General features: G+C 49.3%; 1 protein-coding gene across 5 annotated transcripts in view; it reads left to right on the top strand.

Annotated features, from left to right (window-relative positions):
* The window catches only part of PARP6 (poly(ADP-ribose) polymerase family member 6), a 51,500-nt gene extending 37,372 nt beyond the window's left edge, over positions 1-14,128 (top strand). For 2 of the 5 annotated variants that reach the window (XM_080980393.1, XM_080980391.1), the window contains exons 15-23: positions 997-1,064; positions 3,466-3,514; positions 5,575-5,687; positions 7,068-7,140; positions 10,148-10,217; positions 11,238-11,317; positions 11,861-11,924; positions 13,310-13,394; positions 13,585-14,128. In XM_080980393.1, the coding sequence (XP_080836519.1) occupies positions 997-1,064; positions 3,466-3,514; positions 5,575-5,687; positions 7,068-7,140; positions 10,148-10,217; positions 11,238-11,317; positions 11,861-11,924; positions 13,310-13,394; positions 13,585-13,687 (705 nt within the window). In that variant the 3' untranslated portion in view covers positions 13,688-14,128. Of the gene's footprint in view, positions 1-996; positions 1,065-3,465; positions 3,515-5,574; positions 5,688-7,067; positions 7,141-10,147; positions 10,218-11,237; positions 11,318-11,860; positions 11,925-13,309; positions 13,395-13,584 lie in introns of those variants that run through there. The other 3 variants (XM_080980394.1, XM_080980392.1, XR_013979223.1) reach the window with 2 other exon arrangements.
* Positions 14,129-19,018: the final 4,890 nt, after the last annotated feature.

The raw sequence follows: 19,018 nt of genomic DNA, 5'->3' as shown, positions 1-19,018 counted from the left end.
CTGCCTGCCCCGATGTTTATCCCAAGAACGCCTAGAAAACCTGACACAAAGCATAGAAATCTCTGCCCCAAGCCTGCGTTTGAGTGTGTGAGGTTTCGTAACGGAGCGAAACGGCTTGTCTACTCAGAGTGAAGGCAAGAAACATCACCGTCACTCTGATTTGACTTTGTGATTTGGTTCCGTAGCCAGCTCTGACTTGCTGTGTCATGCCATGATGCCATCACACTGGCTGTGAACCTTGATTGGCTGGATCATGTAGCAAATGAGAATAAACAACAAAATGGTGCTGACAAAATGGTATTATGAAGGGAGATGGATGGAATGAACTGTTGAGAAAATGTAAGGTTTGGGGAAGCCTTTCAAGAGAAAAAGTTGGGCCCTGGAAAAATATCTGCCGACAGAATTTTTTGGTATATTTAAAGCAAGGCAAATGTGTAAGAGAAACTGGGAGTTGGCAAAGACAGAGAAAGCATTAAAAAAACCAAACTTCTATGTTCCAGGAAACCAATTTAAAGCCGCATCACCCTTCCTATCAGGGCCTTTTAATTAATCACTGGTGTGAATTTCTAGCTCTGGGTGAGATGTTCTGTTTGTGATTATAACCAGGGCTGGATTTAGGTTTGATGAGGCCCTAAGCTACTGACGGTACTGGGGACCTTTATATGTCCAGCTGTCCTTTGTCAACAACAAATTGCCGTTGTTTTTTGTGTTGATTATATAGTGTATGGTAATATATGGCCCTAACAGACAACTAAAGCCATTTGCACATAACAAATAGGAGCCTATACAACACTAAACACTGTTGCTGTATGTAGGTTTTATTTTATTTGTTTTTTATCTTATATTTTGGAAATGTACATCTATTTTTTTTCCTTTTAAATTTTTTTGGGGGCCCCAAGAGAATGGGGCCCTAAGCTATAGCTTGTTTAACTTATACATAAATCCGGCACTGATGCTAACCCTGCTGCAACTGCTCCTGCTGCCCTTTCTCCACAGGGTTCCTACCTGGAGATCAAGAAACAAATGGATAAGTTGGACCCTCTGGCCCATCCTCTCCTGCAATGGTAAAGAAGCAGAAGACCTTGTGGACCCGGGCACAGTGCAACTGGGGGGGGGGGGGTGAGGCGGGAAGACAGACACAATCTAAGCGGGATCAAAGCAGGCCACAGTTTTATTGATCACAGTGCCATAGGCATGGCATACGTAATGGGCATGTATCTACTATGGACTGCAGTGGAGAAGGCTGGGTGTTTGCTGCTTTTGTGCTCCCGGAGCAGACCAGGCTACCAAAGTCTTCTCTCTGGTCTGCCTCAGAAGCCCTGCCTCCTAGGAGCCCGGCGACAAAGCTGATGGGCTTCCAACTCCACTCGGAACGTGCAAAGCTCCTTGGCCAGGGTAGGAGATACCTGATGCTTCCTGAAGACATCTGAAGGCAGCCCTGTTTAGGGAAGCTTTTAATGTTTGATGCATTACTGTACAGTGGTACCTCGGGTTAAATACTTAATTTGTTCCGGAGGTCCGTTCTTAACCTGAAACTGTTCTTAACCTGAAGCACCACTTTAGCTAATGGGGCCCCCTGCTGCCACCGCGCCACCGGAGCACGATTTCTGTTCTCATCCTGAAGCAAAGTTCTTAACCTGAAGCACTATTTCTGGGTTTGCGGAGTCTGTAACCTGAAGTGTATATAACCTGAAGCATATGTACCACTGTACATACCACTGTATTTTAATATTTTTATTATTTTGTTGGAAGCCACCCAGAGTGGCTGGGGAAGCCCAGCCAGATGGGTGGGGTATAAATAATAATAATAATAATAATAATAATTCCTGCCCTTTCCCCCACCAGTGGCAGACCCTGGGGTCTCAAGTTTCAGTGGTGCCCTGCGTGACACCAAAATTCGGTGCCCCCTTCCCGCCCCTTGCCTCCTAGTCTACAGCATAGTTGTAGCTCCCCTGTGGCGCCCTCTCGGCTTGGCACCCAGTGTGACCGAACTGGTCACGCTCCGCTAAAACCACCTCTGCCGCCACAACCATGCCGGGCCACAACAACTGTCCCCGGGAAGACGGGAGCAGGAAGGGGGATTGTTGTGCAGATATTGCCCAGTGCCAGGGGAAAGAAGAACAGCACATGCTACAGTGAGTGACTGGAGCATAGGCAAGAGCCATTGCTCATTGGCTGGGTCCCAGGTTCAATCCCTGGCACCCCCAGGGAGGGCTAGGAGGATCCCTTGCCTGGAACACTGGAGAGCTGCTGCCAGACCGTGTAGACAGTATTGAGCTAGATGGACCCAATGGTCTGGCAGGGCATAAGGCTGCTTCATTGCTTCCTGGTAGATTGTCATCCCCAGTGGCTATGAGATCCAAAGCAAGCCTATTGTTTTTAACCACACCCCATTAAAACTTGGCTTTCCGAAATCCCTCCCCACATTTTGAAATTCTAAAAAAGCAATTCCTGTAATTACAATTTTTCAAAAAGTAAATAAAAAAGGGTCAGAACTGAAATGGAACACGTGCAGAATTACAATAGCAAAAAATGTTTGCACAATTTAAATAATAATATCACCGTATTTTTCGCTCTATAAGACGCACCAGACCATAAGACGCACCTAGTTTTTGGAGGAGGAAAACAAGAAAAAAAATATTCTGAATCTCAGAAGCCAGAACAGCAAAAGGGATCGCTGCGCAGTGAAAGCAGCAATCCCTCCTGCTGTTCTGGCTTCTGGGATAGCTGTGCAGCCTGCATTCGCTCCATAAGACGCACACACATTTCCCCTTACTTTTTAGGAGGGAAAAAGTGAGTCTTATAGAGCAAAAAATATGGTTATTTATTTATTTTTTTACTTACTGACTGCCCATCTGGCTGGGTTTCCCCAGCCACTTTGGGCAACTTCCAACAAAATATTAAAAATACAACAAAACACCAGACATTAAAAACTTCCCTAAACAGGGCTGCCTTCAGATGTCTTCCAAATGTCAGATAGTTGTTTATTTCTTAGACATCTGATGGGAGGGCATTCCACAGGGTGGGCGCCACTGCCTTGCGTTCTGTTTCAAAAGGGATAGAAGTGCAGGATTGGATAGCGAGTGGAGAATAGACTTTGGTCCCCAACGGCTGTGTGATCCTAAGCAAGATTGCTTGGAGTTACAGCTCAGAAAATCTTGACCTCTGGGGTCCGGAGGGATTCAAAGTGGTTCCCTAATCTCCGTCCTGAGATCGCCTAGTTCTAAAGGGTTTCACAGCACCAGATCGCGTTGCTGCCTTCTTGGGAGGTCTTTCTGCCTAACTGCCATCACACCACGGGCCTCCCCAGATGTGGATGTGCTGATAGGTTGCTCCACTGAAGCCCATAGCATGAAGCTGCAGCAGTGGCAAGGGCTGCGATCTTCTCATCTGGCCTTCAGATTGACCAATGGCAGAGTGAGCATGCTTTTGCCGCCATACTAACAGGTTTTGTGTCCTCCCTAGGATAATCTCCAGCAACAGGTCTCACATTGTCAAGCTACCTCTCAGCAGGGTAAGTGAGCACTCCTGCGTTCAGCCATCCCATCCACAAGGTGTGACATTGTGGGGAGGCGCCGTAGCTCAGGAGCACATACAAGACTTACCATATTTTTTGCTCCATAAAAAGTAAGGGGAAATGTAATAAAGGAGGCTGCCTGGGAGGGGGGAGGTAAAGACAGCAAACTTGCAAGGAGAGGAGACAGGAAGACTAAATCAATGAGGAGATAAATTAGAAGAAAAGGAGGAGCAAAAAACTGCTCCAGCTAAGGAAAAGACACTAAGGCAAACAAGAGGGAAGGGAGTGTTGAAAGGAAGCAGCTGATCGGTGGGATTGGGAGAGAGATACAGGAGGCTGCCTGGGAGGGGGGAGGTAAAAGCCCATGGATCCTCAGGATTTTTACATTGGGTCACCCCAAATTCACCATCAGATCACATAGCATGTCCATGGTTACAGCCTGCACCAAAAAAAATCACGCATCCACTGTTGCCTGGGGCTGCAATGGTGCAAAATGTGGTTACAAAGCACGGATCCACATGGATCCTCAGGATTTTTGCATTGGGCTACCCCAAACTCACCGTCAAATCACATGTCTGTGGCCACAGCATGAACCACAAAAATCATACATCCACTGTTTCCTTCAGAATATTTGTTTTCTTGTTTTCCTGCTCTAAAAACTAGGTGTGTTTTATGGTCAGGTGCATCTTATGGAGTGAAAAATACAGTAATCTCTAGGATAGCTCAGTTGGTTAGAGTGGGTTGCCAATAACGCCAAGGTTGCCAGTTTGATCCCCGTATGGGACAGCTGCATATTTTTGCGTTGGACCAGGTGATTCTCAGTGTCCCTTTCCAACTTGGCTCCCCTCACCAGGGAAGGAGGGTGTTGAGTGACTTCTCTCTCCCCTCAACTCCCACCCAGTCCAGTAACTTCCCCCTTCAAAGGGGCTGAGGGGGCAACTGCTAACTGTCTGGGCGCCTCAGTCTCTTCCGTCTCTTTGGGATGACAGTTTTGAGCGGGAGAGGCGCTGTCTCAGCTCTCATGGTCACTGCCACAGTCACCGGCCATGCTCTCTCTCTCTCCTTCCCTGGTTTTATGTAAGTGCAAAGTGGGGAGGACAGAATGAGAAAGACACAAAATGAATCGGTCGGCCAGGTCTGCCTTGCGAGTCTCTTCTGGCTCTGCTTCACCCATTACAATTCTTCCCGCCTACCGCTCCCCAGTTCTGTTCTGTCCCCACCCTGAGCCTAACTGGCAGCTGGTGCTGTTATGGGCCCTTGCTTAGATGCACAAGCCCAGCTCCCATTCCTTCTGCCTTGCGGTTGGCTAGTGGAGTCCGCCTTCTGCTGTCCCAGCCGTGGAGGCTGCCAAAGCGATTTCTGAGGTGCAGCTCAGCTGCTTTGAGGCCTTGGGACAAGTGAAGAGCGGAAATGTCGTGCCCCTAAGAATTTTGCGCCCAGGGGAACTGGCCCTGTGCAGTGGCGAAGCTGCATGCTCCGCTACCGGTGGCGGAGAGCAGGTGGGGGCATGGCTGGCACCCCCTAGGAGTGTGGCGCACATCCCGGGGGTGTGGCAAGCCGCCTGTGAGGGCATGGTGTGCCACTGGCAGGGGCGTGATGCGGGTTCTGGGGGTGTGGCAAGACACTTGTGGGGGTGTGGCGCCTGGTGCCCGGCGTGTGTGTGTGTGCACAACGCGTGTCTGGGGGGGGGCCCCACCGTGATGGAACCCTACCGGAATAGTGGTGCCGGGGGCGGTCCGCTCCCTCCACACCCCCGTTCCTCTGCCAGTGCCCCGTGCCCCCACCCACCCATGATACGCCACTGCCTGGGTGCCCTGTGTAATTAGCAGATGGTCAGGGTGTGAAGGCAAGCTTTCTAAGTTATGGGGCATTTCAAAATGAAAATAATAATAGGGAAAGGCAGGCAGTTGGTTCTGGAGGGGGAGGAATAAACTTCCTTGCATGATGGCCCTCTCTCTCTCTCTCTCTCTCTCTCTCTCTCTCTCTCTCTCCTTCTGCTTTTGTTCCTTCTCCTGGCTGCCCCTCTCCATTTCCTGTGGGTCTGTTTCCCTTGGTAGCAGCTGAAATTTATGCACACCTCTCACCAGTTCCTCCTCCTGAGCAGCCCCCCTGCCAAGGAAGCCCGCTTCCGAACAGCCAAGAAGCTCTATGGCAGCACTTTTGCCTTCCAGTAAGTTTGGACCCCCCACTGTTTTGTTTTGTTTTATTTCCCTCAGGCTAAAAGCTTGTCGTTCCTTGAAATAGCGTTTCTTGGCCTTTGTCCTGCTTCTCTTCAAAATCACTGCTGGAACCTTTAAAAATAATATATGCTGAAAAGGAATTATAACACTCATAAGCAGAAAGTGCAAAAAAAAAAGTTGCAGTGTGGCATGTTCGTGGCTGGTTGGCCCTTTCTCGGGATATTTTGTTCCTTCTTCACCCCCAGATTCCCATTTTCTCTCTCCAGATACTCAGCATTCTGTGGCCACTGCCCCAAGCCTCATCTCCGGGGTGGGTGGGTTTGCCCTTTGCTTCGGCCATAAGGAATTTTAGTATCAAGCTCGAGGTTCCCCTAGACTTGTGGATATCTCCCTCTTGCACATGAACGCATAAAGATTCATCCCAAGAGAACAAGTCTGCTATTGGCCTTTGTCAACCTGGTGTCTTCCAGATGTTGACAGACCACAACTTCCATCACCCTCAGCCAACATGGCCAATAGTCAGGGACGAGAGTTGTTGTAAAAATCACCTGGGGGGCATCAAGTTAGGGAAGGTGGGTCTCTGGGATTATATTGAATATCCACCCTTTTCTTCAACAAGGGACTCTAGGTTGTCCTTGGGGTCCTTAGATGGTCTGTCATCCACGTACTTACCAGCCCCAGGCCTCCTTAGCTGCACAATGTTCTTCCAGGCAATGTCTTTATCTGCTGCCCATTGCACCTGTTCTGAAAGGCACCCTGTGATTTCATTCTGCTGCTTTCCAGCATGAAATTTGCTGGGGGTTTGCACGAGTGCAATTGCGCAAACTCCGAAAGTGAAAATATTACAGATTTGAAGAGGATAAAGTGTGTTCAAAGTTTAAGGGCTGTCTCCAGCATTCTCCCTCCCTGGTGCAAGGGTTTCCCTGTCCACTTGTGGAAACCTGTTGTCAAACAGACCACGCAGCCTATTGTACAACAGAGTTACCAGAGACCTATTTATGCATTCCCTTAGGCAACAGTGTTTATCTGATACAAAACATTTTGCCAGTGGAACAAGGATTCTGCTCAGTGGCTTTTAACTTAGTGCTGTGCGGAACCAATCCTAGGCACCTTGAATAAAATAGCAAACTCCTTTATTGCTTGCATAGCTGAGTTTCTATCCCACCCCCAGCTCCAAATTTGAGTAGTTTTTAAAAAAAATAAAGATATGGTGGATATAAAGGTGTCCAGAGGCAGGGAACATTCCTGTGGATGCACAAGCTCTAGGAAACGGAATAATGTGCCACCATTTTAAATCTTTTTTGATTGTGTGTGTTGGCCTGGGGTAAGGCCTGGGGCTTGCGAGCTGAACCACTTCTCTCCCCCTGCAGTGGCTCTCACATTGAGAACTGGCACTCCATTCTGCGCAACGGGCTGGTCAATGCATCCTACACCAAACTGCAGGTAAGAGAATTCCACAGACCCCTGCTACTCCCCATAGCTAGAACAGCCCCAAGCCGTGGAGCCACCCCAGCAACCTTCGTCATCCCTCAACCAGCCCCCACCTGCCTGGTTTTTTCCTTACAATCTGTCCCAGAGGTGGCCATGGCAGTGAGTTTCCTCCTCCTCCTTTGCCTCAGTGTCCCCTCCTTCTACAACTCTGTGAGGAGGAGGATGGGGACAAAACTAGGATTCGTTGGCTCCTCCTGCCATTGGCTCTGGCTCCACCTCTTATTGGGCAGGTCTGGCCCACCCAGGAGGCAGGCTGTGGCAGCCGCCTTGGGCACCAGAACCAAAGAGGCAGCACCCCTGCAGGCGTCCCACCCCACTGCCTCTGCCACCGGAATCTAGCAAGATCTCATGCTCTTCATGAGATCTTGTGAGGGCTCTGCTAGTTCTCATGTGATCTCACATGACCTGGAGGACAGGGGCTTTGGCAGCAGGGCAGGGCCTTCCCACTTTCACTTCCAGCGGCGCAACAAGATGGGCTGCCCCTGTCCAAAGGGCACAAACTCCCTCTGGGTGGCCTGGGGGACATAGCGCACCTTGGGTACAGTCCTCCCTCCCTGTACTGCTCAGGCAGATCCCAAGACTCTGAGCCACGCAGTGGGGTTAGTTGAGCAATGCATGGTTTCACCCCGCTGCCATCTTGCCATATTTGCACTGCTGTGGGCCGTGGGAACAAGCAACAGCACGGCATCTCTGAAGGCCAGAATTGCTTCTTTGAGGAGTCAGCTGTTAAATAGTGGGAAAGATGGACGAAGGACACAGCTCTGTTAGATCCACAGCTCTTTATTACATCAGTTAGAACTGCTCCTGGAGTCAGACTGACTGCAGCCTCACTGGCTGCTTTATATAATACTAAGTACCGGTAACTTGTAACAGTAACAACTTCCAACTAGCTAACCAATCAGTGAGTGACAGTTCTCAATCCTTCATTTGCATACTGGTGGCCCTGAGTGAGAACTGCAGCTAATCTTAATACATAACATCAGCCATCCAACACTGGCCAGCAACTCTGCATCTCTACTGGGGACTCTTCCAAGAAGCAGCCCACGCCCCACAAATTCTGCATTTTTTTGTCAGTATTTGTATACTGCTTTTCAGCTGCAAAGCAATTTGCAATAACAGAGCCTGGCCTTTAACAGTTTTTTTTCTATCCTGCCTTTCCTCCAGTCAGCTCAAGGTGGCATACATGAGCCCTCTGGCCACCCCTACCCTACAGGTCCTCACAACAGCCCTGTGAGGTAGGTTAGGCTGAGAGAGAACGATTGGCTCAGAAGTCACCCAGTGACCTTTTTGGCTACGTGGAGATTTGAACCCAGCTCTCTGCAGTCCTAGTCCAACACTCTAATATCAGAAATGTTTCAGTGGGTGATATTGCTGCCATAATAATATAGATCTGGAAATACCAGGTGCTGTCTGTAAGGTTGAACAATGGTATCACACGGCTCCTCTCTCCTGGGAGGTGGTGCCATCAGATTGGGGTGGGGGGAGGCAGGACCGTAACTTGGTGGTAGAGCATCTATTTTGCATGCAAAAGGATGCAGGGTCAATCCCTGGCCTCCCCAGGTAGGGCTGGGAATGTCTGCCGTTGGAAGCCCTCGAGAGCCACTGCTGGTCAGTGCAGATAGTATTGAGGTAGGTGCCCTGGAAACTGGTCCAGGAGGGCAAATGGGGCACTGCCCCACCAACTGTCCCAGTCAGCCCCTACCTGCCAGCTGCCCTATTACCAGTCTAGGAGGTGTCACTGCTGGGTGGTTTGTCTCAGTATGGCCCTTGTCAAACTCAGCCGGGAGGAGAAGACTACTTGGCTCTGCCTGTTCTAGCTCCCCCTGCTGTTGCCCTCCTGCCTTACACCTGCCGCGAGTCATCGCTGGCTAGATAAACCAATGGTCTGACTTGGCGTTAAGCAGCTCCCAGTGCTCCTATGTGCTGGCAGGGGCTATCAGGTGCTCCTGCTCCTGCCTCCTGCTCCCCTCAGCAGATGGCCTCAATAGATCCCCATCTCAGCTGGAGTCAGGGGCTGTACCCCTGTCCCCCTGTCCTGGTCCTCTCTCTTTTGAAAGCAAAATATACCTTCTTCTGCTTAAGGAAACACCAGTCTTTTCTGGTTAGGCTTGTACGCACATCCGTGATTAGTAGGTAGCTCTGAATGGAGCTAGGGACGCGGGTGGCTAGGACCACAGAGCCTAGGACTTGCCGATCAGAAGGTCGGCGGTTCGAATCCCCGTGATGGGGTGAGCTCCCGTTGCTCGGTCCCTGCTCCTGCCAACCTAGCAGTTAGAAAGCACGTCAAAGTGCAAGTAGATAAATAGGTACCGCTCCAGCGGGAAGGTAAACGGCGTTTCTGTGCGCTGCTCTGGTTCGCCAGAAGCGGCTTAGTCATGCTGGCCACATGACCCAGAAGCTGTACGCCAGCTCCCTCGGCCAGTAAAGCAAGATGAGCGCCACAACCCCAGAGTTGGTCACAACTGGACCTAATGGTCAGGGGTCCCTTTACCTTTACTGAATGGAGCTGCCTGGCAAAGGGAGCCCACCCCACCCTCCACTTCGATGAACAATGTATGTCACTTATTTCCAAATGTGTGAAGCCAATCCTGCTGCACAGGGTGATGGTGCATGGCACCCCTGCTGTCTGCCCCCAAATCCTGCCCTGGTGGCACAGTTGAATACCTCTGCCATCTGAGGTAGGCTGAATACCAGTGGATGGTAATCTCCAGTGGGGACACTTGCTGTTGCACTCAGGTCCTGTTGGGGCATGTGCTTGGCCACTAGGAGAACAGGGTGCTGGGCCTCGTGGCCTGGTCCAGCAGATTCTTTGTACATCCTTACGGGAAAGCCAAATGTTCAGGAAGGACAGACAGACCCCAGGGTTTGCTGATGCTCGCACCGTGCTGCGCCCCCTTCCCTGGCCTGCACTCCCCCCCCCCCAAATTATTTTTGGCTCACATTGGTGTTTTCCTGCAAGCTGCATGGAGCAGCCTATGGCAAAGGCATCTATTTGAGCCCCATCTCCAGTATTTCCTTTGGATATTCAGGTAAGCGGCTCTCTTTGTCCCCTTCCATCTGTCAGTGCACCCCTTCGTCCTGCAGACATGCTTGCCGCGCATCCAAGAGCCGCTCCCCCCACCCCCGCTGTGTGTGTTTCCCCATCCACATGCTGGGCTCCTGGGGAGATTAAAATTCTCAGGGTGATGTTTGGTGGTGGTGGTGGTGGGAAGATTGGCTGCCTATGTGTGTTTATTTCCAGCTTGGCTGTGGACTCACGTAGCCTTGCAGGCATTGTCTTGAGATTCAGCTAGGTCCAACTGCTGCCTGGAGCTGGGATTGTTATAGAGTAGACCTTGATGGTGATCTCCCTAGTTTCTCCTCTGGGCACCCAAACTCAGTGGAAGGCACAAGCCCTTGATGTGCATTCATCACAGCACTGATGAGCTTCAAGCAGGCCTGATGTTCTCTCTGTCCCCAGGAATGATTTCCTTCCATTGCTTGGGAGAGGTGTGGGCCATAGAAATAGGTGGCTTCTCTGGTGCTTATCGTGTCAGACAAGTTTGGTGTTTTTGTATCGTGTGCATGAGAAGGAAACTGATAAGACTTAAGTAGCACACCTTCATTTCTTCCATCTCAGGTAGAAGGCAGGGCAACCTTTATCTGTGTTCTCCCTTACCTAGTGGATGATGTGAGCTTCTGTTGAAGAGACGTGCTGATGAGCTTGCTACTTGAGCTGAGACTGTAGCCCGGTGGTAGATCCTTATCCCGTAGTTCCTGGGTTCAGTTCCCAGACTCTCCAGTTAAAGGACGTTGGGAAGTTGTGCAGATGAAGACTCCTGGAGAGCTTCTCCCAATCAGCATAGACCGCACTGGATAAGGGCTGAATGTCTGTCTTCTCATTGCTACATCTTTGGAGATCATGGGCCATTGTTTGTGTCTCTGGGCTCGTTTGCACCGTCCTCCCTGCACAGACTGCACCAGCAACTGGCAGAATTCCTCGCTCATGCAAGCAGCCGGTTCTGGCACCCTGTGAGTTGCTGTTCTTACTCTCTTTATTGTCAATGCAGGGATGGGGAAAGGCCAGCACAGGATGCCCTCCAAGGATGAGCTGGTGCAGAGGTATAACCGAATGAACACCATCCCCCAGGTAACCACCTGTGTATTCTGCACAAAACTCTAAGCTTTCTTTATTTCAGCAATACGCTTTGGAGCAGGGGGAAGACTAACCATCTGAACGAATATTGCAAACCACTGTGGTCCAGAGGCAGGAGTTTGGGAACCCCTGCTCTAGTCCATGGAGCCCTCCAGGCCTCTTTGTTCAGACAGTGGGACTCTTCCTAGGCTGCAAGTCTTTTCATAAGCCCTGCCCCCTCCTTGAGTGCTTTTGCCTGACTGTAATATGTCACTGAACTCTGGTGACAACTCTTGCTTGCCTGGGAGAGTGAAGAGAGAAATGGCCTGTGTGTTTGTGTGTGTAGAAACCTCTGACTTTTTCATGACTGGAATGTCATCCATTGTAAGGTGGAAGTCATATCCATTTGCTCTGCCCACTTTGGCAACTGTCTCGATTCACGATGGGGGTGTGTGGCTCCTGGAAGGCTGCCCATGGGAGAATGTGGTGACCCTAGGCTTTCAAAAGCTTCCCCACCTCTGGTCTGTGTAACTCTAGATCTCTCTGGTTTGCTTGCAGACTCGATCCATCCAGTCCAGGTTCTTGCAGAGTCGCAATCTGAATTGCATCGCACTTTGTGAAGGTGAGCGATGGGGCGAGAGAGGCACGCCAGCCAATGTCCCTCCCTCTCTTGGAGCTCCTTTTTCTCCACATCTGTCCTGCCTGAGCCCAAATGCAGGCTACCATGCCCATACAAATGCCAATTTAAGGAATGTGTGCCGGGGAAACCTGAAGCTCATCTTGCCTGGTCACACCAAAGGTCCAGCAGACTGTCTCCAACAGCAGCCAGTTCCATGCCCTTAGAACAGCATTTCCCAATCTGGTTCTCTGCAGTTGTTCTGGACTTCAACTCCCATCAGCCCCATGCGAGCTTGCCCAATAGTCAGGGGTGATAGGAGCTGGAGTCTAGCAACATCCGGACAGCACAAGGTTCTTCATTCCTGCTCTACAAATGAGGAACATTCTTTTTGTGCGAAAAGTGTCAGTAATGGTATAGCAAGCAGGAACAAAGGATGACAATGTATGGGATAAGAATCAGACTCATTGGTGTCTGGTTTTTTTGCCTCCTGGGAATGACAGTATTTTGTTAGTATGAATTGCTAGAGTTGTTCAGGGTCTAGCCTGTCTCTAATGCACATCTATGTGCACGTACATCAGATGAGGGGAACCTTTGCCTTCGAAATGTTGCTGTAAAACAACTTCCATCAGCCCCAGCAAGAATGACCCATGGTGCGGGATGATGGGAGTTGCAGTTTGGCAACATTGGAGGGCGGGGTGGGGGTGGGGGGTGGAGAAGGCTCTTCACACCAGATGTACGTGAACCTTAAGGCCCCATGGAAGGGAGGAATATATATTAAAAGCAGGACAAAATAGAAATAATTGACTCTAACATTTAAATAATTAACTCTAACATTTTTGATTCAGAAGCATCCTTCTCTGAGCTTGGAGACTACATGTTTATAATTTTCAGGGCTAATTGCTGTTGATATTGCCATCTTCCAGGGATGAAGAGCCCTGTGGCCCTCCAAATGTTGTTGGATTCCAACTCCCATTATCCCCAGCCATCATGGGCAAGAGTCAGGGAAGATGGGATTTGGAGTCCAGCAATATCTGGAGAGCCATGGGTACCCCATCTCTGGTTTGTCTTGAAGGCACCTAATCTGGTACCCATTACCAGTGAATTCCATCAGTGAAATTATGCGTTTTCCTTTGGTTTATCCTGAAACCTTTGAAAATCTGTTTCATTGGATGGTCCTCCATTCTACTATGTCACAAGCAAGAGGATTGATGCTACTCACTGCTCTTCCACCCCGTCCTGCATATGCCCTGCATAAGTAGGTCAGTCGGAGGCAATATCCAAGGTTTCTGGCACCAAAGTACCTGATCATCCTGGTTAGTGGGTGATATTGGCAGGCCTTATGTGTTGTGTTCTGATTATGAGAAGACTGATGCCTTTCTCATTTGCAGTGATCACGTCAAAGGATCTCCAGAAGCACGGCAACATCTGGGTGTGTCCAGTGTCGGACCACGTCTGCACCCGCTTTTTCTTCGTGTGAGTGGTCACATTTCCTGGGTAGGGAAAGGGAAGCTGTCCTATTTTGCAGAATAGGGAGGTGGCAATGCCAAGGCTGTAGCCTTGGGCAGTGCCACCTTACCCACTGGGACTGGCAATAGCCTTGCACCATCTTGAATGGTGTGGTGGAAGAAGGCAATTTCTGAAGCAGTTTCTGTCTCCCTCACAGGTATGAAGACGGCCAAGTTGGAGACGCCAACATCAATACTCAGGACCCCAAAATCCAAAAGGAGATAATGCGTGTGATTGGCACTCAGGTCTATACAAATTGAGGGGGTGGAGGACCCTGTTCCTTCAGCTTGTGCCAATGTTGCCCCTGCCCCTCCATGGGTAGAAGGGAGCCAGGGGTCAGAGGCTGCCAATGAAGCGATGATAACCCTGGCTGGATGGAGACCTGGATCCACAGGAGGGGGCAAAGGGGCAACCAGCATCATTTCTGGGCAGCAGAGGCCCCGGGAGCGCCTCTGGAAGGGTGGAAGCCTGCACCTAGAATATACAGAGAGACTCTCCAATGGGGGAACTTGGACCAAATCCCAAGGACAGTTGGGGTGGCTGACTTTGCGCTCCCACGTTTACAGTGACAACATTTTTAACAATGAAAACAAGCAAAAAACAAACAAACAAGAAGAGACAGAGAGAATGGGAGAGAGTGAGAGAGCGCAAATGGTTTTAGCTTGTTAAAATTCTCTTTAAAAAAAGAAGCTCTGATTGCACCTGCACAGACTCTGTGTGTGTGTGTGTATATATGTGTGTTTGCAGGCACTTGTGTGTGTGCCCAGCAGATGTGCCATTTCCTTTATTTCCTTTTGCCCATGAGGTCAGACCTGTGACCTCGACGTGACCTGTTTTTTGTGTGGTCATTGCCCCAAACTTATACACAGGTTAGACAATGCCCTATCTTTAAAATGAATATTCATTCTACTTCTTTTATTGGGAGGTTGTAAGATGACATGAAGCATTCATCCTGATTTGCTTGCACCCTGATTCTGCAACTTCCCACTAATCAGTTTTTTATCTCACACTTTTTAATGCATTTCCCTGTCACTCTCCCTAACTGCAAGAAGTCAGGGGTTTTCTTTTCTTTTCTTTTTAAAAAAGATTTTTTTGTGCCAGAGTATTTTAATCCACTTAAATTATACGGGCCTATTTTCCTGGTATGCGATGGAATCCCTCCCACAGAATACTGTCTGTCTGGAAGTGGCCAAGGGCACCAACCCAAGCATAATATGTATTTGTGTTGTCCCTGTCCACTTGGAAGTGGTTGGGCAGAAGGCAGGGAGACAAACAGCAGGTGGCGCCAGAGCCGATGACAGACTGAGCCAGTGAATCCTTCTTTCTGTTCCGTTCTGTTAGGGCAACTGTGAGGCAAAGGAGCAGGAGGCTGACAGGCAGTGCCACCCCTGACTGTAAGAAGTCAGGCAGGTGAGGGCAGATTGAGGATGTGCCCCATTCACCTAGATGGATTAACCTCCACTGGCATAGATCTGAAAACTGTGGCTTTGGGTCTATACGTTGGACAGTGGCCTCTTCCAAACAACCTGTTCATTAGGCATTCATCCTGATTTGTCCACAGGCGAGGTTGTAAGATCAAGCAAGTGTTTGGCCACACTTTCAAGTGCATTTTCTGGTCCCTATTGCAAAAATTCCCATTATTATTATTATTATTATTATTATTAGGAAGGGGGTTTATTGCTCTAGAGCACCACATCATTTCAATTGTGCAACCTGAGTTTGCCAGCATGTGGCTGGATCCCGTCTGAGAACAGCGACCGCCTTGAAGTGCCCAGTGTTTTAGATCTCCGTCGCTCTCCCAAGCTGAATTGTGTTTGAATGAAAAAGAGACAACCTCTTTGTATACAGGATGCTGTAGATGTGAAGAGGGGAACTTGTCTCGCTGAAAAGCAGCTCAGTGGTGGACCACATGCCTTGCCTGCAGAAGGTGGCAGGTGGTGAGAAATGAGGGCAGATGCTGGCCAATGAGTTGGCCACTCTCTCTGTTCTCTCAGGAGATAATATTGGAGGCCCAGCAGGTCCCACCGGCAGCCTGCTGAGGATGCTGGGTGTTTATTACCCAGGGTCTGCAGAGTAGATCATACTGGGTTAGATGTGAAAGTGCTTTGCTGGGTGCTGTGGAGCTGCAATCCTTGTGGGAAGATGAATGTGGTGCAAAAGCACCGGCAGGAGTGCCAGATCTCCCTGTCCCTTCCCTCTTCCCATTCCAGTAAACAGCAGTGACCCTCCTGCAAGGAAGTGAGCAGAGTGGCTCCACCTCAGCCAGCGAGCTGCTTCTGGATAGATGGAGAAATATGTTGATGGGCCCAGTGTCAGGCAGCTTTCCTGGGGTGCTTTTAGACACCTGCATTATATCCATGGCATATGTTGAAAGGGCAAGTGAATCCCATCACAGTGAGGATGGAGCGACTCCCCTAGTAAGGAAGGTTACAGCGTTTGGAACTTTTTAGTTTAGAGAACAAGCAAGTAATCTGCGATGTGATGGAAGCATACGAAATCAGGCACGGTGTGGGGAGAGTGGGCAGAGAAAGGTTGTTATTCTGTAACACTAGAACTCACGGGCATCCAATGAATGTTGGAGGATTTGGGGCAGACAAAAAACCAAACAAACTTCTTCACACAGTGCATAGTTAAACCATGGACCTCCCACAAGATGCAATGACGGCCACCAATTTGGATGGCGGCAAAGACTACTAATTGGCTTTTTGTAAACCATTTTGAGGTGTTTGGGTTTATTTGGTTACTTTTTTACAATCAAGCGGTGTACAGTGGTACCTCAGGTTATAGACGCTTCAGGTTACAGACGCTTCAGGTTACAGACTCCGCTAACCCAGAAATAGTACCTCGAGTTAAGAACGTTGCTTCAGGATGAGAACAGAAATTGCACAGTGGTGGCAGTGGGAGGCCCCATTAGCTAAAGTGGTACCTTAGGTTAAGAACAGTTTCAGGATAAGAATGGACCTCCAGAACGAATTAGGTTCTTCACCCAAGGTACCACTGTATACATTTAAATAAATGACTGCCAACCATGATGGCTGTGATCTGCACCCACTGAGGGATGCAGGTGGGGAGAGAGGTGTTATGTTCAGGTTTTGCTTTGAGGCTTCCCACGGGCCTCTGGTTGGACAATAGGATGCTGGACCAGACGAGCCCTTGGTTTGATCCTGCAGGCTTGCTCTTCTGCCCCTTCCACAGTCATGGCTTCTCACAAAGAATCCTGGAACTACATTATGTCAAGGGCTATGAGAGTTGTTAGGGAACCCTCTTTTTCCCTCCATGGAGATATAATTCCCAGACTGATTTTACAATCAACCTCACCTTCCTAGGGAACTCTGTGAATTGGAGCTGTGGGCAGGTAACAGGGGTCTCCTTACAACTCCCAGCACCCTTGGCTCCCAGGATTCCTTGGGGGAAAGTGACAACCACACTGCTTTCAATTTTTAGTGTGGATGCAGCCTGTGTGTCTCCTTCATCTCTCCTCTGCCCCCAACAAGATTATGTGTGTGTGTGTGTGTGTGTGTGTGTGAGAGAGAGAGAGAGAGAGAGAGAGAGAGAGAGAGACTCATAGGTACACTGTGCCATCTGTTTACCTGCACACTCTCAGCATGTGTGGGACGACAGCTCTCAAACCTCCAGGGGGTGGATAAGGACCCCAAATGCAATCTTATCTGCAAAGCTTTAAGTCTGCACCATTCAAAAACAGCTGCCAGTCTCTATCTGGGATGGATTCGCCTGAAGGGCGTGGCGAAGCATATGTGCACAGGCGAAGGATGTATGATGGCATGACTCAAGTTACAGGTCCACATGGACTCTAGCAGCTCAGCAGTAGATCACAAGATTTGCAGGCTCAATCCCTGGCTTCTGAAACCCAGAAGCACCCCTGCCAGTCAATGCAGAGACAGTACCGACTTGCATGGACCAGTGGTCTGACTTCCGATGATCTACTGAAGCAAAGCAGAGTCCCAAGACTGAGGCTGCCTTCAGACAATCATAGAATTGAGGAGTTGGAAAGGACTCTCAGGTTCATCTAGTCCAACCCTCTGCAATGCAGGAATCTCAACACTCAGTCCCCCATCCAATTTGAAACCGTACTGGACCCTAATTAGCTCTGCAAATATGCTTGTAGTTTTATTGCCGCACCACAAAGATTTCCCCCAGCGTTTCCTTACCTGATAACTTCCATATTTTACATGATCTTTCACATGACATTCTAGCCACTTCTGAAAAACTAGCAGAATCGAGCAGTTTATAATTCATTTCCGGGTTATTTGCTTCTCTCCCCCCCCCTCAAAAAAACAAAATCTGTTTGCAACCCCATTAACCAAGAAAATCATGGGAGTTTGGCACTGTAATTTCATGTGATGAAATTTGGGGCGGTATTCTAGCATTCGCTATTTTCCTGCCGCACAAAATTTAGCATGGCATGGTGGCACGTCGAATAAAAAAGCCACCGTTTCATAATGCAACTGGCAATGCAGTGCAGGAGTACATTAGAAAGTGGAATAAAAGTGCTAGCATTATAATCAGGAAGACTTAATCCCCATGTCTTACCTTTGTGGTTTGTGAAGGCTTCACAGCGCCAGTGGGTGAAAAGGGGATTAGAAAATACCCTTGTCCCCCCAGTTGTCAGTAAGCACATCAAGATTCCTCTTGTGCAAAACTGTATTTGATTCATGACTGTTGAAAGCTGCCATATTCTGAGTCAGACCAATGGTCCATCTGGTTCACCTACACTGACTGGCAGCATCTGCCTCGGGTTTCAGGCAGGCGATTCCCCCAGCCCTACCTGGAGATGCTGGGGACTGAACCCAGGACCTTTCATGTGCAAGACACATGCTCTGCCATTGAGCTATGGCCCTTCCCCCAAATGGCTCAATGATTAGGGGCTAGCTTGATCAAATGCAGTGGGGCCTTCTCTTCTGCATCTGCCAGCTGACACATTGCTCTTGCTGAAACGTCCTCTTCTGCACAACTATTAAGGAGCCCTGTCTGCTCCTTTATCTGGTCACATTAATAGTGCTCAGGCTAGCAGTTTACATGCCAAGCAGTACCACCCAGGGATCCTTACACGGGTGCAAAGGGACCTGTTGTGTCATCACCAGGGCACTTAATGCTTCAGTCCTACAAGCTGCTGCCTCAACATTGGATTCCAGGGACTGGCAATGATTTGTGGCAGTTTTAGAGATGCTGGAACTACAAATGTGGCTATTTGGAGGGTTTGTGGCATCATTTTGCCCAGCGGAATAAAAGATCAGGGTGAGGATTCTAGAGCTCTGGTTATTAATGGCAGCTTTAATAGGGGGTTACAATTGGGAGTGGGGTGAAGAGCAAGGAACTCCAGGTGCCTGAAGAAATATTTATTTCAGGCCTGACACATTTTGGAACAACCCTTTGGGGACACATTTTTAATAGCAACCATAGGAGTTGGTGGAAACCCTCGCCAAAGACCTCCCTTCCCTGGGTTGCATGTCAGAGCCCACGCAGAGGCAGCAACGATGGTGGTGGGTTCTGGCAAGATCTCACTATATCTTGTGGAGTGCACAAGATACTGGGAGATTTCAGCGATACCTTCCGAGGGTTCAGTGAGATCT

This window comes from Podarcis pityusensis, assembly GCF_964106645.2.
Source record: "Podarcis pityusensis genome assembly, chromosome: 14".
Classification (NCBI taxonomy): Eukaryota; Metazoa; Chordata; class Lepidosauria; order Squamata; family Lacertidae; genus Podarcis; species Podarcis pityusensis.
This window is presented reverse-complemented; position numbering and strand designations above follow the sequence as displayed.